This window comes from Bubalus bubalis, chromosome 23, assembly GCF_019923935.1.
Source record: "Bubalus bubalis isolate 160015118507 breed Murrah chromosome 23, NDDB_SH_1, whole genome shotgun sequence".
NCBI lineage: Eukaryota > Metazoa > Chordata > Mammalia > Artiodactyla > Bovidae > Bubalus > Bubalus bubalis.
In genome coordinates, this window is record NC_059179.1 from 46,655,869 (window position 1) to 46,674,358 (window position 18,490).

General features: G+C 46.7%; 2 protein-coding genes across 5 annotated transcripts in view; one reads left to right on the top strand and one right to left on the bottom strand.

The window, feature by feature from the left end:
• Positions 1-18,490, top strand: part of DOCK1 (dedicator of cytokinesis 1) — a 559,970-nt gene that overhangs the window by 206,996 nt on the left and 334,484 nt on the right. For both annotated transcript variants that reach the window (XM_025273840.3, XM_025273841.3), the window contains exons 26-27: positions 3,397-3,524; positions 6,649-6,744. In XM_025273840.3, the coding sequence (XP_025129625.1) occupies positions 3,397-3,524; positions 6,649-6,744 (224 nt within the window). The remainder of the gene's footprint in view (positions 1-3,396; positions 3,525-6,648; positions 6,745-18,490) is intronic.
• Positions 14,341-18,490, bottom strand: part of INSYN2A (inhibitory synaptic factor 2A) — a 61,577-nt gene continuing 57,427 nt past the window's right edge. For all 3 annotated transcript variants that reach the window (XM_044935251.2, XM_025273844.3, XM_025273843.3), the window contains one exon: positions 14,341-16,608. In XM_044935251.2, the coding sequence (XP_044791186.2) occupies positions 16,425-16,608 (184 nt within the window). In that variant the 3' untranslated portion in view covers positions 14,341-16,424. The remainder of the gene's footprint in view (positions 16,609-18,490) is intronic.

The following is an 18,490-nucleotide window of genomic DNA, read 5'->3' on the forward strand; positions in this document are numbered from 1 at the left end:
CCGCCTGCGATTCCTGACATCATAGTCAGCCAAGCCCACCCGGCCTCTGCCCCAAAGGTGCTCAGCCCTTTAGCATCTCTGACTTACCTCTGCCTAAGTATTTGTTGGGTTTCCTGGTGGCTCAGTGCTAAAGAACCCACCTGGCAGTGCAGGAGAGGCAGGTGTGATCCCTGTCCTGGGGAGATGCCCTGGAGGAAGAAATAGCAGCCCACTCCGGTATTCTTGCCTGGGAGATCCCGTGAACATAGGAGCCTGGTGGGCTACAGTCCATGGGGTCCCCAGGACTTGGACACAGCTTAGCGGCTGAGCATGCCTGCAAGTATGGATTCCTGTAATGGTGACATCAGCAAGCAAATGCATATATTCATATATTCTTTGGGGAAAACTCCATCTGGAAAAATGGAGTTGTTATCAGTTCCTTTTCTGTGGATTAAATCAAAATGGGGCTTGAAAAAGCCTTAGCATGAGCTTCCTACGTGCAGCCCCCTGGAAAGTGGAGGAGCAGAAGGATGTGGGCTGTTCCTGCATCTCCTTGTCTGACCTACCTCCCTCCTCCATCCCGAGGTCTTCTTTACCACACATGTGTGAGTCACTCAGTCGTGTCCAACTCTTTGCGACCCCGTGGACTGTAGCCCGCCAGGCTCCTCTGTCCATGGGATTTCCCAGGCAAGAACACTAGAGTGGGTTGCCATTCCCTTCTCCAAGGCATCTTCCTTACCCAGGGATCAAACCCAAGTCTCCTGCCGGCAGATTCTTTACCACCTGAGCCACCAGGGAAGCCCCTACTTCTTGGCAAAATCTAAGCAGGTCTCTGCATACTTTCAGGAATGTTTCCAATGTTGCAGGCTCATTTGTTTTCTTTATGTTAAAAAAAAACTCAGAAAACATTGATGCAAAGACATGCTTTTATGTATCATTAACACTGGAAGTCCTAAAATGTAAAATTCTAAAAACAGGCGTGAGATAGTTAACGTTTCCAAGCTCTGCTGTCTCTTCTCTCGTGCGCCACATTTTAAGGGGACGACAGTGGCTGAGCTTGTTTCACCATCAGAACTCTGTTGTCAGCAGATCGCTCCCGGTGGAGGGTGGATGTGCTGGAGTTCAGTGGGATGCCCCACCAGGAAGAGACAATTAGTAATCAACAGTTCATCTCCAATCTTATTTGTGTCTAGTTCGTTATTATTATTTTTTTTTTTTCTGAGCATCCTTTCCATGGTCCTATCTGAAAAACAAATGAAAACCCAAATTATCTTTGATCCTTAAACACCAGCATCCCTTCCTTTCAGAGCTGTGCTTCCGGAGCTGTGTCTGCACTCCCAGTTTTGTCTTCTCATCCCACTCCAGGAAGCCGTCTTGAGTAGGCCTCTGTGTGCCTTCAGTCGCCAGGGTTTTTTCTTTTGGATCCGTTCTTGCCACACGCAGGCCACCTGCCCTCCCTCGACGTGGGTGACGTCACTCATCTCTGCCTCATCCCACGTCGCTGCTCGCTCCATCTCCTGTTCTGATACCAACCTCCTGACTGCCGCTCATAGCACTCCCTTTTCATTCTCCGTACTCCTGTTTAATGGTCTTACCCACACACTTGGCATTTATTACTGTCTAAGAGCTGTTGCTTCTTTGGTCTGTGAGACTGGAGATGTCTAAGGTCTAGAAGCCTCTGTCTATGTGCCTACTAGGTGGAGCTACTTGAATATCCAACAGGCAACTCAAATGCAACTCGTCCAAAACTAAACCCTGGTCCTTTCTCCTCCTTTAGGTACCCTTCTGTTCCCAGGTTCCACATCTTGCCTTGGGTGGCTCATCAGGGGGTCATGTTGGACTGGGCATCATGTTTGACTCTCGTTTAGCCTCTGGCCTCCTCTCTGTTTATCATCATGCTCAGTCATGTCTGATCTTTGTGACCCCTGTGGACTGCAGCACGCCAGGCTTCCGTGTCCTTCACCAACTCCTGGAGCTTGCTGATTTCCATCCAGTTGGTGATGCCATCCAACCATCTCATCCTCTGTCGTCAGCGGGTGGTCAGGCTAGTTTTTGCTTGGACTATTGCAGTAGCTAACTAGCCAGTTCTGTGCCCCCCATCTGCACTGCCCTACCTGGGTGCCATCACAGAGGCTCTCTCTGGCCTTTTGTATTATCACATCCCTTCCCCATCAGCTTCTTCCAATTCTCCATCTGTTTCCATCTCACCCATCATGTTCAGAATGAAACCTGACTTCCCGTCTGATATTTTATTCTGCTTCTCCTCTTCCCATCCTCCTGAACTTCGCCTGTGGCTCTGTGAATATGTCATCTACTCCCGTCTCCCTGAATTTGTGCCTAGGATTGCCCACCCTATGCGGGAGATTCTAATGCTTCTTCCCAGCAGGTGAATGCACTGTGTCCTGAAGGAGGCCTTCCTAACTTTCACCTCCAAGGTCAATACCTGCTCCCCACTGCTCCCTCCCACATTAGCCCAGGGGTCTACGAGGCCAGGGAGGGTGGGGGGCTGCTCATTAGCCCAGGGGTCTACAAGGCCAGGGAGGGTGGGGGGCGCTTCTTTTCACGAGTATCTATGTCGCATCATAAGAGCAAGTACCTGTCCAGAGCATCTCACCTGTGCCAGGCCCAGGCCTTCATGCCTAATCTTGCAGGAGGACACTGAGCCCCGAACCTGAGAGTAACTAGTGCCAGTGTGTCCATGTTAGAGATGAGGCAACCTAGGCTTGGAGAGTTAACCAGCATAGCCCAAGATTACCCTGCACGGAAAACAGCAGAATTTAAACCCACACAACCTTACTCCAGAGCCTGAGCTCTCAGCCCTCTGCAGACTGTCCTCTGCAGGTGTGAACCCAGCAGAAAGTTGTCCCTGAGCAAGTAAACATTAAGTATGGAAGTTAGTGAGTTGTGAACTGGCCGAGCTCAGGAATGTGTGGGAAGTGTATGGAAGCAGAAAGGAACCATGCTCTGGTCCTCCTAGGAAACAACAAGAATAGTTGCAATTCAAATCATTTGTGTTTTAACACGTATTTCTTTTAAAGTGGCCAATCAGTAAATTCGTAGTTTGGCACAGAAAATTAGTTAAAATCGCCGCATGCTTGTTTGTGTTTGTATCAACGTGCACACCATGGGATGCATGTGAATACGGATCCGTATGCATGTGTTTGTTAACTCATCTTATGTTTATATGGTGACAACACGGACACGTGTGCACGTGAGAGTGTGTGTGTGTGAGTTACCTGATAAGAACAAGTGATTTCTGCCCAGTCAGCTGGTCTGACCCCCTCCAGATGTCAGTGTCACATTGCAGAGAGTGTTGGTGCAACGTGCCCTGTCACGAGCTAGGAAAACAAGCTTCTAGCAAACAGAGTTGCGTCTCGGTGGGTCTCCTGCTGACTGGTAACCCGGTGTCCCCTGCAGACTGCAGAGAGATCCTGCTTCCCATGATGACGGATCAGCTCAAGTACCATCTGGAGAGACAGGAAGATCTTGAGGCCTGTTGCCAACTGCTCAGCAACATCCTTGAGGTTCTGTACCGGAAGGACGTGGTGAGTAACCATAGGGCTGCCTCCATGGACCCCGCGGCAAGCGTGGGCCTGTGGTCCTCCTGAGACCTGGCCTCGACGGATTAAATCACTTTTGATTCATTTAAAAGAGAATGGCCTGAATTTTAAGGGTTACCCTTTCTTTTTCTTTGGGCCTTTCCTGGTGGCTCTAATGGTAAAGTGTCTGCCTGCTATACAGGAGACCCTGGTTCAATCCTTTGTGTCAGGAAGATCCCCTGGAGAAGGGAGTGGCAACCCACTCCAGTATTCTTGCCTGGAGGATCCCATGGACAGAGGAGTGAGCGTGGTGGGCTACAGTCCATGGGGTTGCAAAGAGTCAGACATGACTGAGCGACTAACACCTTTCTCTTTTTCTCTGTAGAGTTGCATCCTCAAATTATTTTTTATTTATGTATAAAGCTTGATGGGGCTTCCCTAATGGTAAAGAATCTGCCTGGTAATGCAGGAGGTGCAGGCACATGGGTTTGATCCCTCAGTCGGGAGGATCCCCTGGAGGAGGAAATGGCAGCCCATTCCAGTAATCTTGCCTGGCAAATCCTATGGACGGAGGAGCCTGGCGGGCTACAGTCCATGGGGTCGCACAGAGTCAGACATGACTGAGCGACTGAGCACGCAAAGCGTGATGATTGTGTTATCGTGTGTGTATTTCCACATTAAAGATACTGTTTTGTTTCCTGTGACTTCTCAGCTCAGTGACTCCCAAGACTGAGATTTGATATTTAAGGTCAGAGGCTTTGATGTTAAAAATTAGAAATAAACAGAGGGCGGCTAATTGCCTACTTTCTTTCAATCATTATCTTTAATAAATAACACTTAGTATTATTGCTTTGTACAGGAGCAGAGTTGTTGTTGCTTTAAGTCAGTGGTGCCTCTGAGAATTTTGGAGCAGTTCTCTGCCCCTTTTTGCAGGTTCCTTTCTGTACAGGCCGTTTTTTCCTGTGCTTTCTTTGCTGTTTCTTTTTTAAATGGTATTTTCTTTTGCATTTCTCAATTGTATGCTTATTCCTCTGACCTTTTTGTCCTAATAAAAAGCTGGTGCAAGCACATGTGGAAACATCTGACTCTCTGCCTCCCGACCCCATTGTACCTACCGCACGCATTTGTGCACACGTGTGCGCACATGTAAAGTCACTGGTTCTCCAGGTGTGTCTGGACAGCGGCACAGAGCCTCCTCTGTCTCTGACTCTAGCAGTGGCTAGATGAATCAAGGTTTTTCAGTTAGTAGGGCTTGTTCTTAGCTCTCCCCCATGCGGCCTCTGGACAACTCCCCAGTCCAAACACATGCACGCATTGCGTGCACACACACACACACACACACACACACACACACACACATGCCTGTCCCACCCACTTCTTTGCTGCACCTGCTTATCTTCTCAGAGTCTGGGTGGTGTGCCTGAGGAGAGAATTACAGTAAGTTAGTTAGCTGTGCCTGTGGCTATGTCCACCCTCCCCAGGCTTGGTCTCTGAAAGCTCTTGCCAGCCTTAACCCAAAGGCCTTCAATCATCCCAGTCCAGGCCTTTTGAAAAATGCTCAACATCGCTCATTATTAGAGAAATGCAAATCAAAACTACAATGGAGTTATTCCTCCACTTCAATCATCAGAATGGCCATTGTCAAGAAATCTACAAACAGCAAACGCTGGGGAGGATTTGGAGAAAGGGGAAGCCTCTTACAGGCTTGGTGGGAATGTAAATTGATACAGCCACTATGGAGAACAGTATGGAGAGTTCTTTAAAACTGAGAATGAAACCGAGAATGAAACTACCATATGACCCAACAACCCCACTATAGGGCGTGTACTCTGAGGAAACCATAATTTAAAAAGATACATGTACTCCCAAGTGCATTGGAGCACTATTTACAATAGGTAGACCATGGGAGCAACCTAGATGTCCATTGACAGATGAATGGATAAAGAAGCTGTGGTGTGTGTGTGTGTGTATATATATATATATATATATATATATATATATATATATATATATACACATACAATGGAATATTGTTGAGCCATAAAAAGGAACACATTTGAGTTAGTTCTGGTGAGGTGGATGGACTTGGAACCTGTTATACAGAGTGAAGTTAGTCAGCAATGGGAAAAACAAATATCGTATATTAATGCGTAAGTATGGAATCTAGAAAAATGGTACTGATGAAAGTACTTGCAGGGCAAGAATAGAGACACAGACTAGAGCACAGATTTGTGGACACAGTGGGGGAAGGAGGGGAGTGGGACAAATGGAGAGAGTAGCATGGAAACATATACGTTAGCATGTGTAAAGTAGACAGCCAGTGGAGGGAACTCAAACTGGGCCGTGTGACAACCTAGAGGGGTGGGGTGGGATGGGAGGTGGGAGGGAGGGGACATATGTATACATGGCTGATTCACCTTGTTGTTTGGCAAAACCCAACACAATATTGTAAAGCAATTACCTTCCAATTAAAAACAGAAAAGAGTTAAAACAATAAAGATTGTACATGAAAAGTTGTAAGGCCAAGCCTCATGGAGGAGGCAGTGCCTGCCTGGCCTGTGCGGAGCGCCTGGAAAACCTGTTTAAACACGTTCAGAATTCATGAAGAAGAATCAACAATCCCATCACACACGAGATGAAGGAGCACACTTTTATGATTGGAGATGCTCCGGCATGCTGAATTTTAGGTGTTGTGCTAAGGTGATATTGAAACATTTGATTCTACACAAGCATACCCACCTCATTGGGATCTGACATGCAGTGTGAGCTGTGTGGTTGTTAGCTGCTGGGCCTCTGTGTACAAATGGGCAACTGTCTTTCCAAAGCTAATTGGTGAGCTAATCAGGGATCATAAACATTATATTGTTTAGACAGATTTGCTTTTATTTTTAAGGTTTGCTTCAATTAAATTACTGTGATTATATAACGTTACCATTAATGGGCTATAATTAATAAAATGCCTTGAGTTTTCTTTGTGAAGGCTTTTGCCTGTGACAAGGGCCATTTTTCATCTCGTTAAGGGTTGTAATTGATTTACTCTTTACAGGGTAAATGGGTTCTGTGACAGCCGCGGGGCTGGCATGTTAATGACTGTCTTAGCTGTTGGTTTACACGCGTGTGTCTCCTGCAGGGGCCGACGCAGAGGCACGTCCAGATCATCATGGAGAAGCTTCTCCGGACAGTAAACCGAACCGTCATTTCCATGGGGCGGGACTCGGAACTCATCGTAAGTGTTCGGTGACACACGCGTGGGGGTCTCATCGTGGCTGAGAGCATCTTTCCCGGGAAAGTCGTTTACTCTCAAGTTTGAAAACCCACATGGTCCTCTTGCACCTGCCTTTGAAACTGTCTCTTACTACATACAGTATAGCAAGCAGTTGTGATGCATTTATTCACAGCCTAGTAGGTTAAGTGGGCTCATTTTCCATGATTCTAGAAGCAAGTGTCGAAGGTGAAGAGCAAGCACGCCCACGTTTTGTAGACGGAGGATTTGGGTCTAGTTTTGTCGTTGCTAGCTTCTAGCAAAGGGTGTTTGTTTTCTTCTAAGTTCCCACGATCCAGGCAGTTGCTTTCTACCATATTTACACTTAAGATCCCATTAATAAAATTTTATGAAGGGCCTTAAAAAGTAATTGAGGCACTCCGAGTTAGCTATTTTATGTCTTCTCAAATGTATTGTAGATGTTCCTCTTACGTGGATACAAAGCATGGGATCTATTCTTTTTCTCAAGGTTTTACCAGTAACGTTCGTGGTCTTTCCAGCTTCATATTGTGGCGCTTTCCCCAGAGTTTGCCACCATCATGACTGTTACATTTGGTTTCACGGGCAAAAGATGCATTTGTAGGTCTCATTTAATTTCTTTCATTTCTGGTATGTATTACCATTTAACTAAGTTTAGTGGATCTTATTTCAAAAAAATCACTTTCCTAATCAAGGAATAAGAAAAATCCAGTTAGAGTTTTCACTGGCAGTCAGACTAGGCACACTGGTCTCCCTTGGCTGAGTTTAGCTCTGTCCGCGTAGCCTGGGCGTGGATCGGGTCAGGTGACCCATCGGCTTCCTTCAGACATAAGGCAGGAATGGGGCACTGGGCTTGTGTTGCTTTCTGTGGCTGCATCACAGTGAAGGATGTGGCGTGTGGCTTGGGATGCATCCCAGAGAAGAATCGTTGCCTTTGTTTCCATGCGGTAAAATTGTCTAGTTTATGTTTCTGAGTTTTAGCACATGTTGTTTGCAGGTTTTCCTTTCTAAGGTACATCTCTTTTTGGTTTATGCTTTAAAATGTTTAAATTAAGGGTTTTTCCTTGTAAATTGATGTTATTTACCACAGACTCTTCCATTATCCTATAAACCTCACTTGCTTCTTCATGCTCTTCATTGTTACTCTTCTTCTCTGTAATCTGGAAATGCTTTCGTATAGGTTGGTGGAGAGGGAGCCCCGTGGAGGAAGACTTGGGGTGGCTGCAGAGGCACCCCAGGCCCCGGTGTTCCTGTCTCCTTGGGGCTGTGCCCTGGTTGCCCCTGGGATACTCTGTCGTAGTGGAACTCAGGAGGGCTTTCAGTAGAATGAACGATGTGTGGCTCGAAGCTGACCTGAGTTTGGTGTCATTGTGCTGAGAACACTGTGGGAGTGACATTCTGGCCGGCACGGAGTCACAGTGAGTGTGTGATGGGCAGTCTTGGTGGGCAGATGGGGGAGGTGGCTGGCGTGGTAACCAGTGAGCGGGTGAGACGGTCCTGTCTCTGGGTAGCAGTGTGTTCACTCGGATCAAAGCCCACTGGCCAGCAGTTACACTGGGGAGAGGAGGGTGAGGAGGACACTCAGAGCAGTTTGGATGGGACCTTGGGATGTGGTGAGATTGTAAGACGCGCCCACAGCTCAAGCTGAGGATCTAGACTGGACCTTGCAGGCGGAGCATGGTGACTGTTCTCAGACCATGTGGTCCAGGGGGCCCTTGGGAAATTTCCCATGTCTCAGGCACAGTGATAACAGTGCTGATATAGTAGCTGCTCCTCCTCTGTGCGTGCTCACTTCAGTTCAGCTCAGTCGCTCAGTTGGGTCCGACTCTTTGCGACCCAATGGGCTGCAGCACGCCAGGCCTCCCTGTCCATTACCAATGTCCGGAGTTTATTCAAACTCATGTCCATCGAGTCAGTGATGCCATCGTACCATCTCATCCTCTGTTGTCCCCTTCTCCTCCCACCTTCAATCTTTCCCAGCATCAGGGTTTTTTCAGATGAGTCAGTTCTTTGCATCTGTGTGTGGTGGGCACTGGTTAATGCATGAAAGAGCCTCGCTTAATCTTCCCCTTCCCTGTGCATAGGCCCCTGCAGAAATGCCCTGCAGGGAGGTGGGAAATGGCCCCAGACCCACAGCTGGCATGGCAGGGCTTGTGGGGAGCCCTGGTTTGGCACCAGAGCTGGCTTTCTTTGGTCTCTTCTGGAAGACTGAGATCCGTGATCCTCGTCTCAGCGGTGGACCAGAAGGTCCGCTGGAGGACTCTGAGTTCCTCCTGGATCTGCATCCTTGTTTGGCGGGGAGCTGCCCATGGAAGTAAACACTCTGCTGTTTGCTGCCTTCAGTCGCGTCCATGGACCAAATGCCAGGATGTCCTGGAGGCAGAAGGGGCCAGACTACGGATCGGCAGCCGCTTTCCTGAAGGGCTTGGAGGGATGCCTGTGGCCTACGGAGTCCTTGGGGGTTCCTGGGAAGAGCCCTTGCACTGTCAACCAGGGGCAGGAGGCGGGGACCCAGGCTCCGTCTGACCTGGCTGCAGCCTTGCTCCTGCGGCATGGGTGGCGGGGGCCCAGGGCACGTGGGCGTCAGTGGGGATAGACTACAGCAAGCTGCCCACAAGGAGGCTCATCGCCCGGCCCAGCCCGTCTCCAGCAGAAGTCTCCAGAAGCACGAACAGGACTTAGGTCCTAACCTGACTCTTCCCAATTCCCACATCTCTAATGTGCATACAAGGAGCCCAGACATTCCTTCCCTTAAAATGAATTAAGCTGTCAGGGAAGGACTCTCAAAAAAAAAAAAAACAAAAAAAAAACCCACAGAATCTGAATATCCGCTAGTTATTTCATGAGTGGTGACAGCGTCACCATGTTTGCAGAAAGGACATTCACCATTTCCGACTGGAGATGTGCAGGAAGCTCTTTTGGGAGTCAGGGGGCCTCGAGTCCACTTGGTGACAGCCGCAGAGCGGTGAGACTGAGAGGCTGCCCTGCTCGGCGAGCTGGACCTTGCTCTGCCCATCGGCTCCCGTGCAGATTTGTGCAGCGGCTTCTTAATGTCACTGTTGTTGCTCTGGGAATTTAGATGAGAGGAGGATCCAGAGGGGGGAAATATCCCTGACAAGATGGACAAAAAAAAACTTCATCGGGGCCCTTCTAGAGTGAGAAACGAGCAGCACATGGTTTATCGGCCTGCCTGCGGTCAGCTATGCCATCCTTGGTGTGACACAGAGATTCCAGGACTTATGTGTCTGCTCTGCTTTTTTGCATCAGTGGAACAGAAGTGGTATAACCACGAATCAGCTCACCGATTCTGCATGATTGCTGAAGAGGGACCTAAAAAGTCCAAGTGATTTAAAAAGTTTTAAATAGCTGTGCTTCACTTAATAATTTATTTCATGATATTGTCAACAGTAGGAGTAGACGTGTGACCTCTGTTTCCAACAGAATTATTCATCAGCTAGGGATGCTGTTGTGGCCTGGCAGTTTCCCCATCCATTCATATCCAGGACTGAGAACTGGGGGACTTCACACGTTACTGGCTAAGCTGTGATGTACAGTGTAAGCCTTTTCTTTTATCTGTATCTGTGGGATCTTATAAACACCATGCAGTTGGTTATATGTCACTTGTTTAAGTTCATTTTATACCTTTCAACTTCATATTGGAAATGGGCCGTTGGAGCACATCTCAGGCAGAGGATAAAAATATGCCATGATCCTACTGAGTGGATGCCTTTTTGACAAAGGAAACTGCATTTGGCATGCTTAGGGTTGTGGATGGCTTGGATGTTGACCATGGGCCCTAACACAGAAGACTTGCAGTATCTGACCACAGAATTAAGATGCCATTTCATCTTTATTCCAGGATTGTCTGATGCTGTAGAGTTCTGGGTTGAAATGCCGAGTTTTACATTGTCTGATTTCAGATTTGATTTTTCTCTTGCTCTTTGAAAACATTTCTAGGCTGACAGCGCTCGGCACCTTCTCGGTCATTGTGTTCGGTTCCGAGTAGGGGCCCTGGGGGCTTAGGTGCTCTTGTCTGGTGGTTCCGAGTAGGGGCCCTGGGGGCTTAGGTGCTCTTGTCTGGTGGGCAGGTGACCCAGCCACTTACCTGGTGGGTGACATGGGTACTCCGACCCTCACACAGGACCTCCGAACAAACACAGCCCGTGTCTTTGTTGGAATAAGTGCTGTAAATAAAGCTGGGTTGAGAGCATAGCTACTGCTACTGCTAAGTCGCTTCAGTCGTGTCCGACTCTGTGTGACCCCAGAGACGGCAGCCCACCAGGCTCCCCCGTCCCTGGGATTCTCCAGGCAAGAACACTGGAGTGGCTTGCCGTTTCCTTCTCCAATGCATGAAAGTGAAAAGTGAAAGTGAAGTCGCTCAAGTTGTCTACTTGAAAGTTATACAGTCGTGTCCGACTCCTAGCGACCCCATGGACTGCAGCCCACCAGGCTCCTCCGTCCATGGGATTCTGCAGGCACGAGCACTGGAGTGGGGCGCCACTGCCTTGTCCTGAGAGCACAGAGGATAATACATATGACTGTTCCTTCTCCTGTGATGTTAGCCACTGCTGCTACTTTCAGATGTTCAGCTTTACATTCGTTAATGGGTCCTTTAAAAATGTAATTGAGTGAGGACTTTTAAAGATTTTTTCTGTGGCCTGGATACACACCAGAAGACTGAAAATTACTAATTCACTAACATGAGAATGTGGGCCGCTCCAAAAGAAAGATCCCCCTGGAAGACTGACAGACGTAGGCTTAGCAATGGGAAAAATTCTGCCTGTGTTCACCACTTGCTCTTGTGAGCACCAGACCTCCTCATTCCCTAGACTCAAGGGATGGAAGTTCTTTTGTTTCCGCTCTGAGAACCAGCTGCAGGGGTCGTTGATGGGTGCGGTGTTTCCTCGTGGCAGTAGCACCGACGATAGGGAAGATGCTGTTAGTGAAAACCCACTGCTTTCTGTGAGCCTGCGTGACTTACAAGGACCCGACACGCTTCTGCATCTAAAAAATACTGTAAGAGACGTGGTCTCCCCCAGCATTCAGCCCCTTTCCCAAAATTATCACCAAGCCTTTTCACAAAGACGTTCTGTCCCCATGCATGTGCATTCATTTTGCAATATCTGTTCTAATGGACTTTACATATGAATGTGCTTTTAACAAAGTGCTGATCTTAACCTTGCTTCGCAGGAGAAAACAATACATTATAAAAGTTTCAAGTGGACAGTATCTGCTTTTTCTATGTGAGTGTTACAAAAAGTGTCTCTAACATGTGTGTTTGTTAATAAATCTACTCAGAACACATCTGACTCGCAGAAAATCATCCTGATGTGCGTACACACATGAGCTGTGATGACTTTATCAATTCCTTCCCATTTGGTATTTGTACAGTAGTGCTTCCTGCCTTTCTCCTATTTCTGTGGCCCTCCTATTTTTTCAAGCATGGTTACTGACCATGGATTTGTTGCCGAGGAAATAAAGACCACGTCATTCCCTGGGTAAAATATGCCGTGCGGTTCTTGCATATTCATCCCAAACTGTCCCTTAATTATTGAGTTCCTTAAGAGGCCGTGTGCTGCTTGCACCTGGGCTTCTCACCTGTCGGAGCGTATGTGCACATAACGGCACGATGAGTTACCCCAGTTCACAAGGCGCGACGTTGTTCCTGAATCGTGTAGCTCTTCTCTTCCGCTCAGTAAATGGGTTGTGCGCTTATCCCACGCCAAGTGTGCCAGTGATAGAGATTTTCTAGATAAAAGGAGACACATCAGTGTGGAAGGCAGCTGCTGTGACCTTTAGGTGACGTGTAATCATGTCAAATTTTGCTCGCTGATAAAAATGCTCCCGAAGAACCATTCCAGCTGTGGTGGGCTTTGTAAACACGTTGTGTCCTCACAGACAGCATGGAATGGAGAGGTTCACGGCCTGTCTCTTCTCTTTTGTTCTCGCTGTCTTCAGTGAGAAGCACAAAGCAAGCACTTGAATTGCATGGTGCGTCTTCTGAATTGGAACTGAGCGTGGTGTATCTCAGATCCGCCTTGCTCATGGTGGTACCCCAGGGAGAATGGCTTTACGAGGCGTGCTCACTGTTACCATCTGAGACTGGAGTCAGCCTGGTGTGGGTCCGTGAACGACGACGCCATGACTGCCACACCTCAGGTCTCCATGGCAACGGACATCTCGGCAACCTCGTGGGATGGGGGAAACTTCTGCCAACTTCTTGTGCCCTTTCCAAGAGAGCAAGGTTTTCCCACGTCTTGACTTCCCCCTGATCATACTCCGCTTGGGCGATCGTCGGAGACTGAAGGACCACATGCAGAGGCCTGGGACCACTCCTTAGAGGCTAGTCACACACTTGCAGTGTGATAGGTGGGCACCTGTGTGCAGAATGTATTGAATCTGGTTATCGATAAGAGAGGACCTGTGACACAGCACGGTGTGAGCACACGTGTGAGCAGCGTATGGCTCACAGATGATTGTCGAGTGTGATTTGGAGTTTCCCCAGGTGCTCCGGGCATGGATTCTTCCTCCCCATCTTGACTCCATCCTGACTCCTGACCCCTTCTTTGCCCAGAGGGACTTGTGAGGGCAGCGGGGGCCTTCTGTCCCAGCCACATCCTTGTGAGCGGACTTTGTTATTGCAGAGCCCGCGAAAGCAGGTGTGACTCTCCCCTCCTAGGTTTCTGGGGGGCCCTTTTCCCTTGGGAGAGGAGGTTGGCTTGGGCTGGTCATCATGGGAGAGGCAGGGTGCTCAGCCCAGTGGAAGCCCTGGTCTTCCATCCCAGGGAGGGAGGAAGAAAGGAAGGAGGCGGCCAGTTTCCTGGGGCTGGGCACTTGCTGGACGGATGGTCTAGAATCTGCCTCGGGGGAGGCGGGGGGATGAGAGGACTTGCCCTGGAAATACCAATGAGGTTAGTTGTTCCTGAGGTTCTTTAAAAATTAGAGCTCAGCCAGCTCCTCCTGTGCATGGTGCCCTTTGATCTCAAAGCCATCACACCCTCCTGGCATCTGAAGCCTGTGCCAGCGGGTGTGACCTGGTCAACTGAGTCTGAGCTGGATTCCGGCCCTGCCCCGCCCCCGCCAGGCCAGGCCCGCACCCTGTGAATGTTCTCCTCTTCTGAAGACTCTGTGACGTTCTCTTCAGCCTGAACACCCTTCCTTCATTATTATTTCCTTAGATGAATGGCTTCTCTTTTCCCAAACTAATGAGACTATGAAATAAGTTTAATAGCCGCACAAAACATGACCTTTGATTTTTTTTATTTAAAAATTAATAAAGAACTTAGTGACAAGTATAATAATTTAATCTGTATACGTAATGCCACGTGTACATCTACATATGCGGGAACACGGTGCTTTTTACCTTGGTTTTGTATCAAAGATTTTACGTAAATCTTTCTAAGAGAAGAGTCATCACCTGTGAGTGACACGCTGCAGTCATGAAATGAGATTGAAAATATTTTTTTTCCTATTCTGAAGATAGTTTCATGTTTAGATAGGAATTCATTTATCTTCAGTTTCCTTTTAGATTCTGAAAAAATTTTTTTTTTTTTTTTGGTCTAGACTGCTTTCAGACAGTGATATTACTTTGTTTACGAGGATGTCCTCTTGTTTAGACAGAATTATGGTACTAAGCAGAAAGCTGCTAACACTCTTATTTCAATTCACTGAGACAGTCGGGGTTCTGAAGACACAAGGAGAGATAACTTGTTGCAAACATGTTTTTATAACTTTAGTTAAAAACAGTATAAAATACATGAAACACATTTTTTTTCAAATTTTATCTCTACATGAAACAATTGCACTTCCTTCATGGTATTTGATCAACTTAACTCAGTCTTCTCCTTGCACAAAAATATTTCTCAATTCTATTAAGTGATATTCAAGGATTCATATCCTCATATATCGATTCCACAAAAGATGCATGTTTTTTCTTTTAATTAAAGCGTACATCTGCGAGAGAGCTGGATTAACCCCCAAAGAATGCTTACGTGAGATACTCCTGTCATTCTTTTCTTTTTTTTCAAGCCCACTAAGGTCCTTGTAGAATCAGAACACTGAGAACAAAAAATAGATTTGCTATTGAGTCAGAAGGAAAACGCATGGCAAGAAATAGCTCCAATCTGAGAAATGCAGGTGGATCCTTTTACCAAGGTTGACCACTCTATTGGCATCTGATCAATAAGGTGTGCGTGCGAGCATGAGATTAGATCAGAAACGGCTGGACAGAGACTAGGAGACTCCGTTTCCTTGTACGTTCACAAATGACTCAAAATTGAACTTGTACCCCCCCCCCCAAAAAAAAAGGCAAAAGAAGATGCCTACTTCCTATTGTGAAAAGCCAAAATTTGATAGACAGAGTCATTAATAGAGTAGGGGCTTTTGAATTCTGTAAAAAGGTACCTGCAAAGGTGCAAAGGAACCAGTGAAAAAATAAAGGAACTGAGATTTATATTGCAATGTGTAATCAAAAGAGAACTCGAAGTGTCACGATTTATTTAAAAAAAGACCTAAAAACATTTGATTCACAGCTTTCCCCTAGGTATTGTCATTTAGTACAGCTCACTAACAGGTTAAATGTGGGTGACATTAAGGTGGTTTGTCGGTAGCAGCTAAAGTAAGCACAGGGTTTCGCTTTGAGATGGTCAGATCTTCCCCAGCTGTTACAAAGCATAACGAATGGTCTCAAACATCTGGCTAGGCTTTCGTGATGAACAGTGTCTCAGAGATTGATCCACAGAAACACTTTCCGGTGGCAGAGAATGCCTGTGATTTATCGGTGACTGTATAATCCATTGTGTATCTCTATGTGGGTTTTCAGATTCTTGCCAGGATTTATCATTTGGCCTTTGGGTACCAAAAGATTAAAAAATGAGATCTATGAAAGCTTAGTGTCCGATAGCGCTGACCCTGTCAACTCGCAGTGATTAAAAGCATGTCCCGACTCTGGGGGACTCCTGGCTGCTGCTGGCCATTTTGAGCAGGAGCAGAAAGCGTGTCGCCGGTCTGGAGATGCAGGAGACGCTGAATACGAGGTGTCAGTGTGACACTGAGATACCACTTGGCTTAGCGCCACAGCACATGGAGGCAAATATACATAGAGTCACATTTTAGAGATTATTCATGGTCTCCGACCACTTGAAAAAAATTGTGCTTTCTCTGGAATTTGATGTGCTGAAAATTGCACTGGCACCCCCCCACCCCCGCTTATTTGCAAAATTAAACGTAAAAATGAAGTCCTTTGCAAACGTAAGGGCTACTTTTTCTTCTCAGTATTTAAAAAAAATAAAGGCTTGAAAATAATTATGAGTTTTTACTGTGTTACAGAGTGACAGCCTGCCGTTCTGCAGGTTGATAACCTAATCCTTGCCGATCTGGGGGTGGGGGCATAGAATTTTTAGGTATCACCTTTGACTGTGTTAGGTTTCCTTTCCGATTTTACATCCCACACCCCCGAACTGCAGAGACAGCTGGCAAGGTATGACCTGCATTCCCTTGCCTCTGTGAGCTGATCTGTCACAAAGGCCTTTTTGGTAAGTAGGGGGAGAACTGGGTGACGCCCGGCCCAGCCACCCTTCACTCCGTCCTGTTCGTTTTGGAAAAGGGTTTACTTTGAACTCCAGTGGGTTTTCAAGACAGCCGTCAGACTCCAAACACCGTGAGGGTTAAAGGAACCAGAGTTTCCACCGTCCGTGCTTTTTAGATTCAGTTTTAGATTTTTGCTTGGGAGTTGAGGAGTACGTCTCCTGAGTGTAAGGCGAGGGTGCGACCTGAGTTTCCTCAAACGGGTGAAGTTTCCGCAGAACTGGCTGGAGTTTGTCTTCCTGCTGCTTGAAATCTAGCTCCACACTAGAAAGCAAAGAGAGGGACGGATTTAGTGGCTCGGTCTTTCCTGTCTAAAGAGCTCCCTTAGTGACAGCAGGCTTCGGTGCTATCCTCCCAGCATAATGATCATTTGGATGATGTTCATGATGTCATTTTAAGGCTCAACATTAAGCAATTGGCGAGAATATGTTTGAGCTCTCAATCATTATGAACTATCTCCAAAAAGTTCACTTTCTTCTGAAAATAACAACATCATCACAAACCGCTGAAGCTTTATTAGTGTACATGGTGTGAAAGCATAGACTGTTGAAACCATAAACGTGACATGTGAATAACCTTTTTGCTTGTTAATGGACTATATAAGTGTGTTTCAAGGAATAAATAGTTAAGCAAAGATATGGAGCATTTAGGGGTCATCTTAGTACGTTTGTACCAGGTGCTTGGAAGCTCTGTGCAGCTTTTCACAAGGTCAGAGTAATCCATTCATCTCACCTGAAACTGTTGTTAAGTGACATGACCTTGGCTTCTGGGCTTCTTTGAAAAATCTCATCTGCTTGAAAAAGTGGCAAGAACCCAAATATCCAAAAATGTGTGTTTTATCAAGTCAACACCACTGAACGTCACTCAGTGGTTCTCAAAGATAGTTTTTTTTTTGGCAAAAACGTAGTATTCGGTGAAAATAACATAGAATTGTAATTACACGGCTGAAGCCATAATGTGCAAACATGTAGCCATAGGAAAGGGACACCAGCAGGGACAGTGTTTGTGTTAGAACAACAGCATTAAAGCGGATTTTTAAGTGTATCTTATTTGCTATGAAATTTCTCCTAATAATGCTGCAGCTTGCCTGGAGTCCTCCCAGCTCTCCATGGCTTTGGGAAGGACCACTTTGGGCCCCTAACTTTGCGTAGGACCCCCTGCTCCAGTGTCACTCTTCCGTGGTCAGCCAAGGGGCGATGGGCCCAGCTCCCTTCTGCTTTCCTCGCCTGAACCCTTGTAACTTGAACCTGGGTGCTGTGTCACCAGGCCCCCGGAGACCTCCGCTCCATGCCCCTTCCCTGTCTGCTCTGGGTGCCCGTCAAAATGCCAGTAGACTTCAGTACAGGCTCAGCAGTGATGATAATACATGTGCTCATAACATTTTATATCCAGTGGAACTGTAAACCATTTATAAACATGATATTCCATTGATTTAGAGAACCATTAATCCTAGCCACATTTTGACATTTTGGAAAGACAAAAAGGCAAAGCTGTATTATCTGGAGCTTTAAAAACAAGTTCAAGACCCATCTAATGGACTGTTTTATGCTTTAAATCCACTATTCCATTTTTCTTATCATCATAGGCTATATTAGTGAAAAATTAAAAATACCATCAGAGAAGTTTATGACTAGTTTTCTCTCTGCTCCCAAAACAATGATTTTTTCCCCCTTCATTTGAAATGGCCTCTTTGCATTATGCTGCAGTTTATAGGAAATAGAATAAAACCCCGTGAACTCATGACCTGCTAGTCTACAACAGGGGTTGATGGAGGTTTGGTTCCTCTTGGGGACAGTTGTGAAAAGTGCAAACCTCAGGACACACTGCTTTTGTGAAACGCGAGCCTCGGCTATCATTTGAGTAGGAAGAACAGGGATCTCCATTGTGGCTTTCCCCTTTGATGCTGCGGTGGGAGTGGGAGAAAGAGGAGCTCAGATAAACCCCTTCACCTCCTTAAGGTTCAGTCCCCTTCGCTTGAAGGGGTATAAGAATGGCTGCCCTGATATTTCACTGGAAAAGGATCAGGATCTTCCCGTACTGTCTCCCTTGAAAACTAAAAACTTCCTAAACTATAAAATGCAATTCAAATATTACTTTCTCCTTACCATCTGTTGGTCACTAATTGTATAATGGCAACAACCTATGA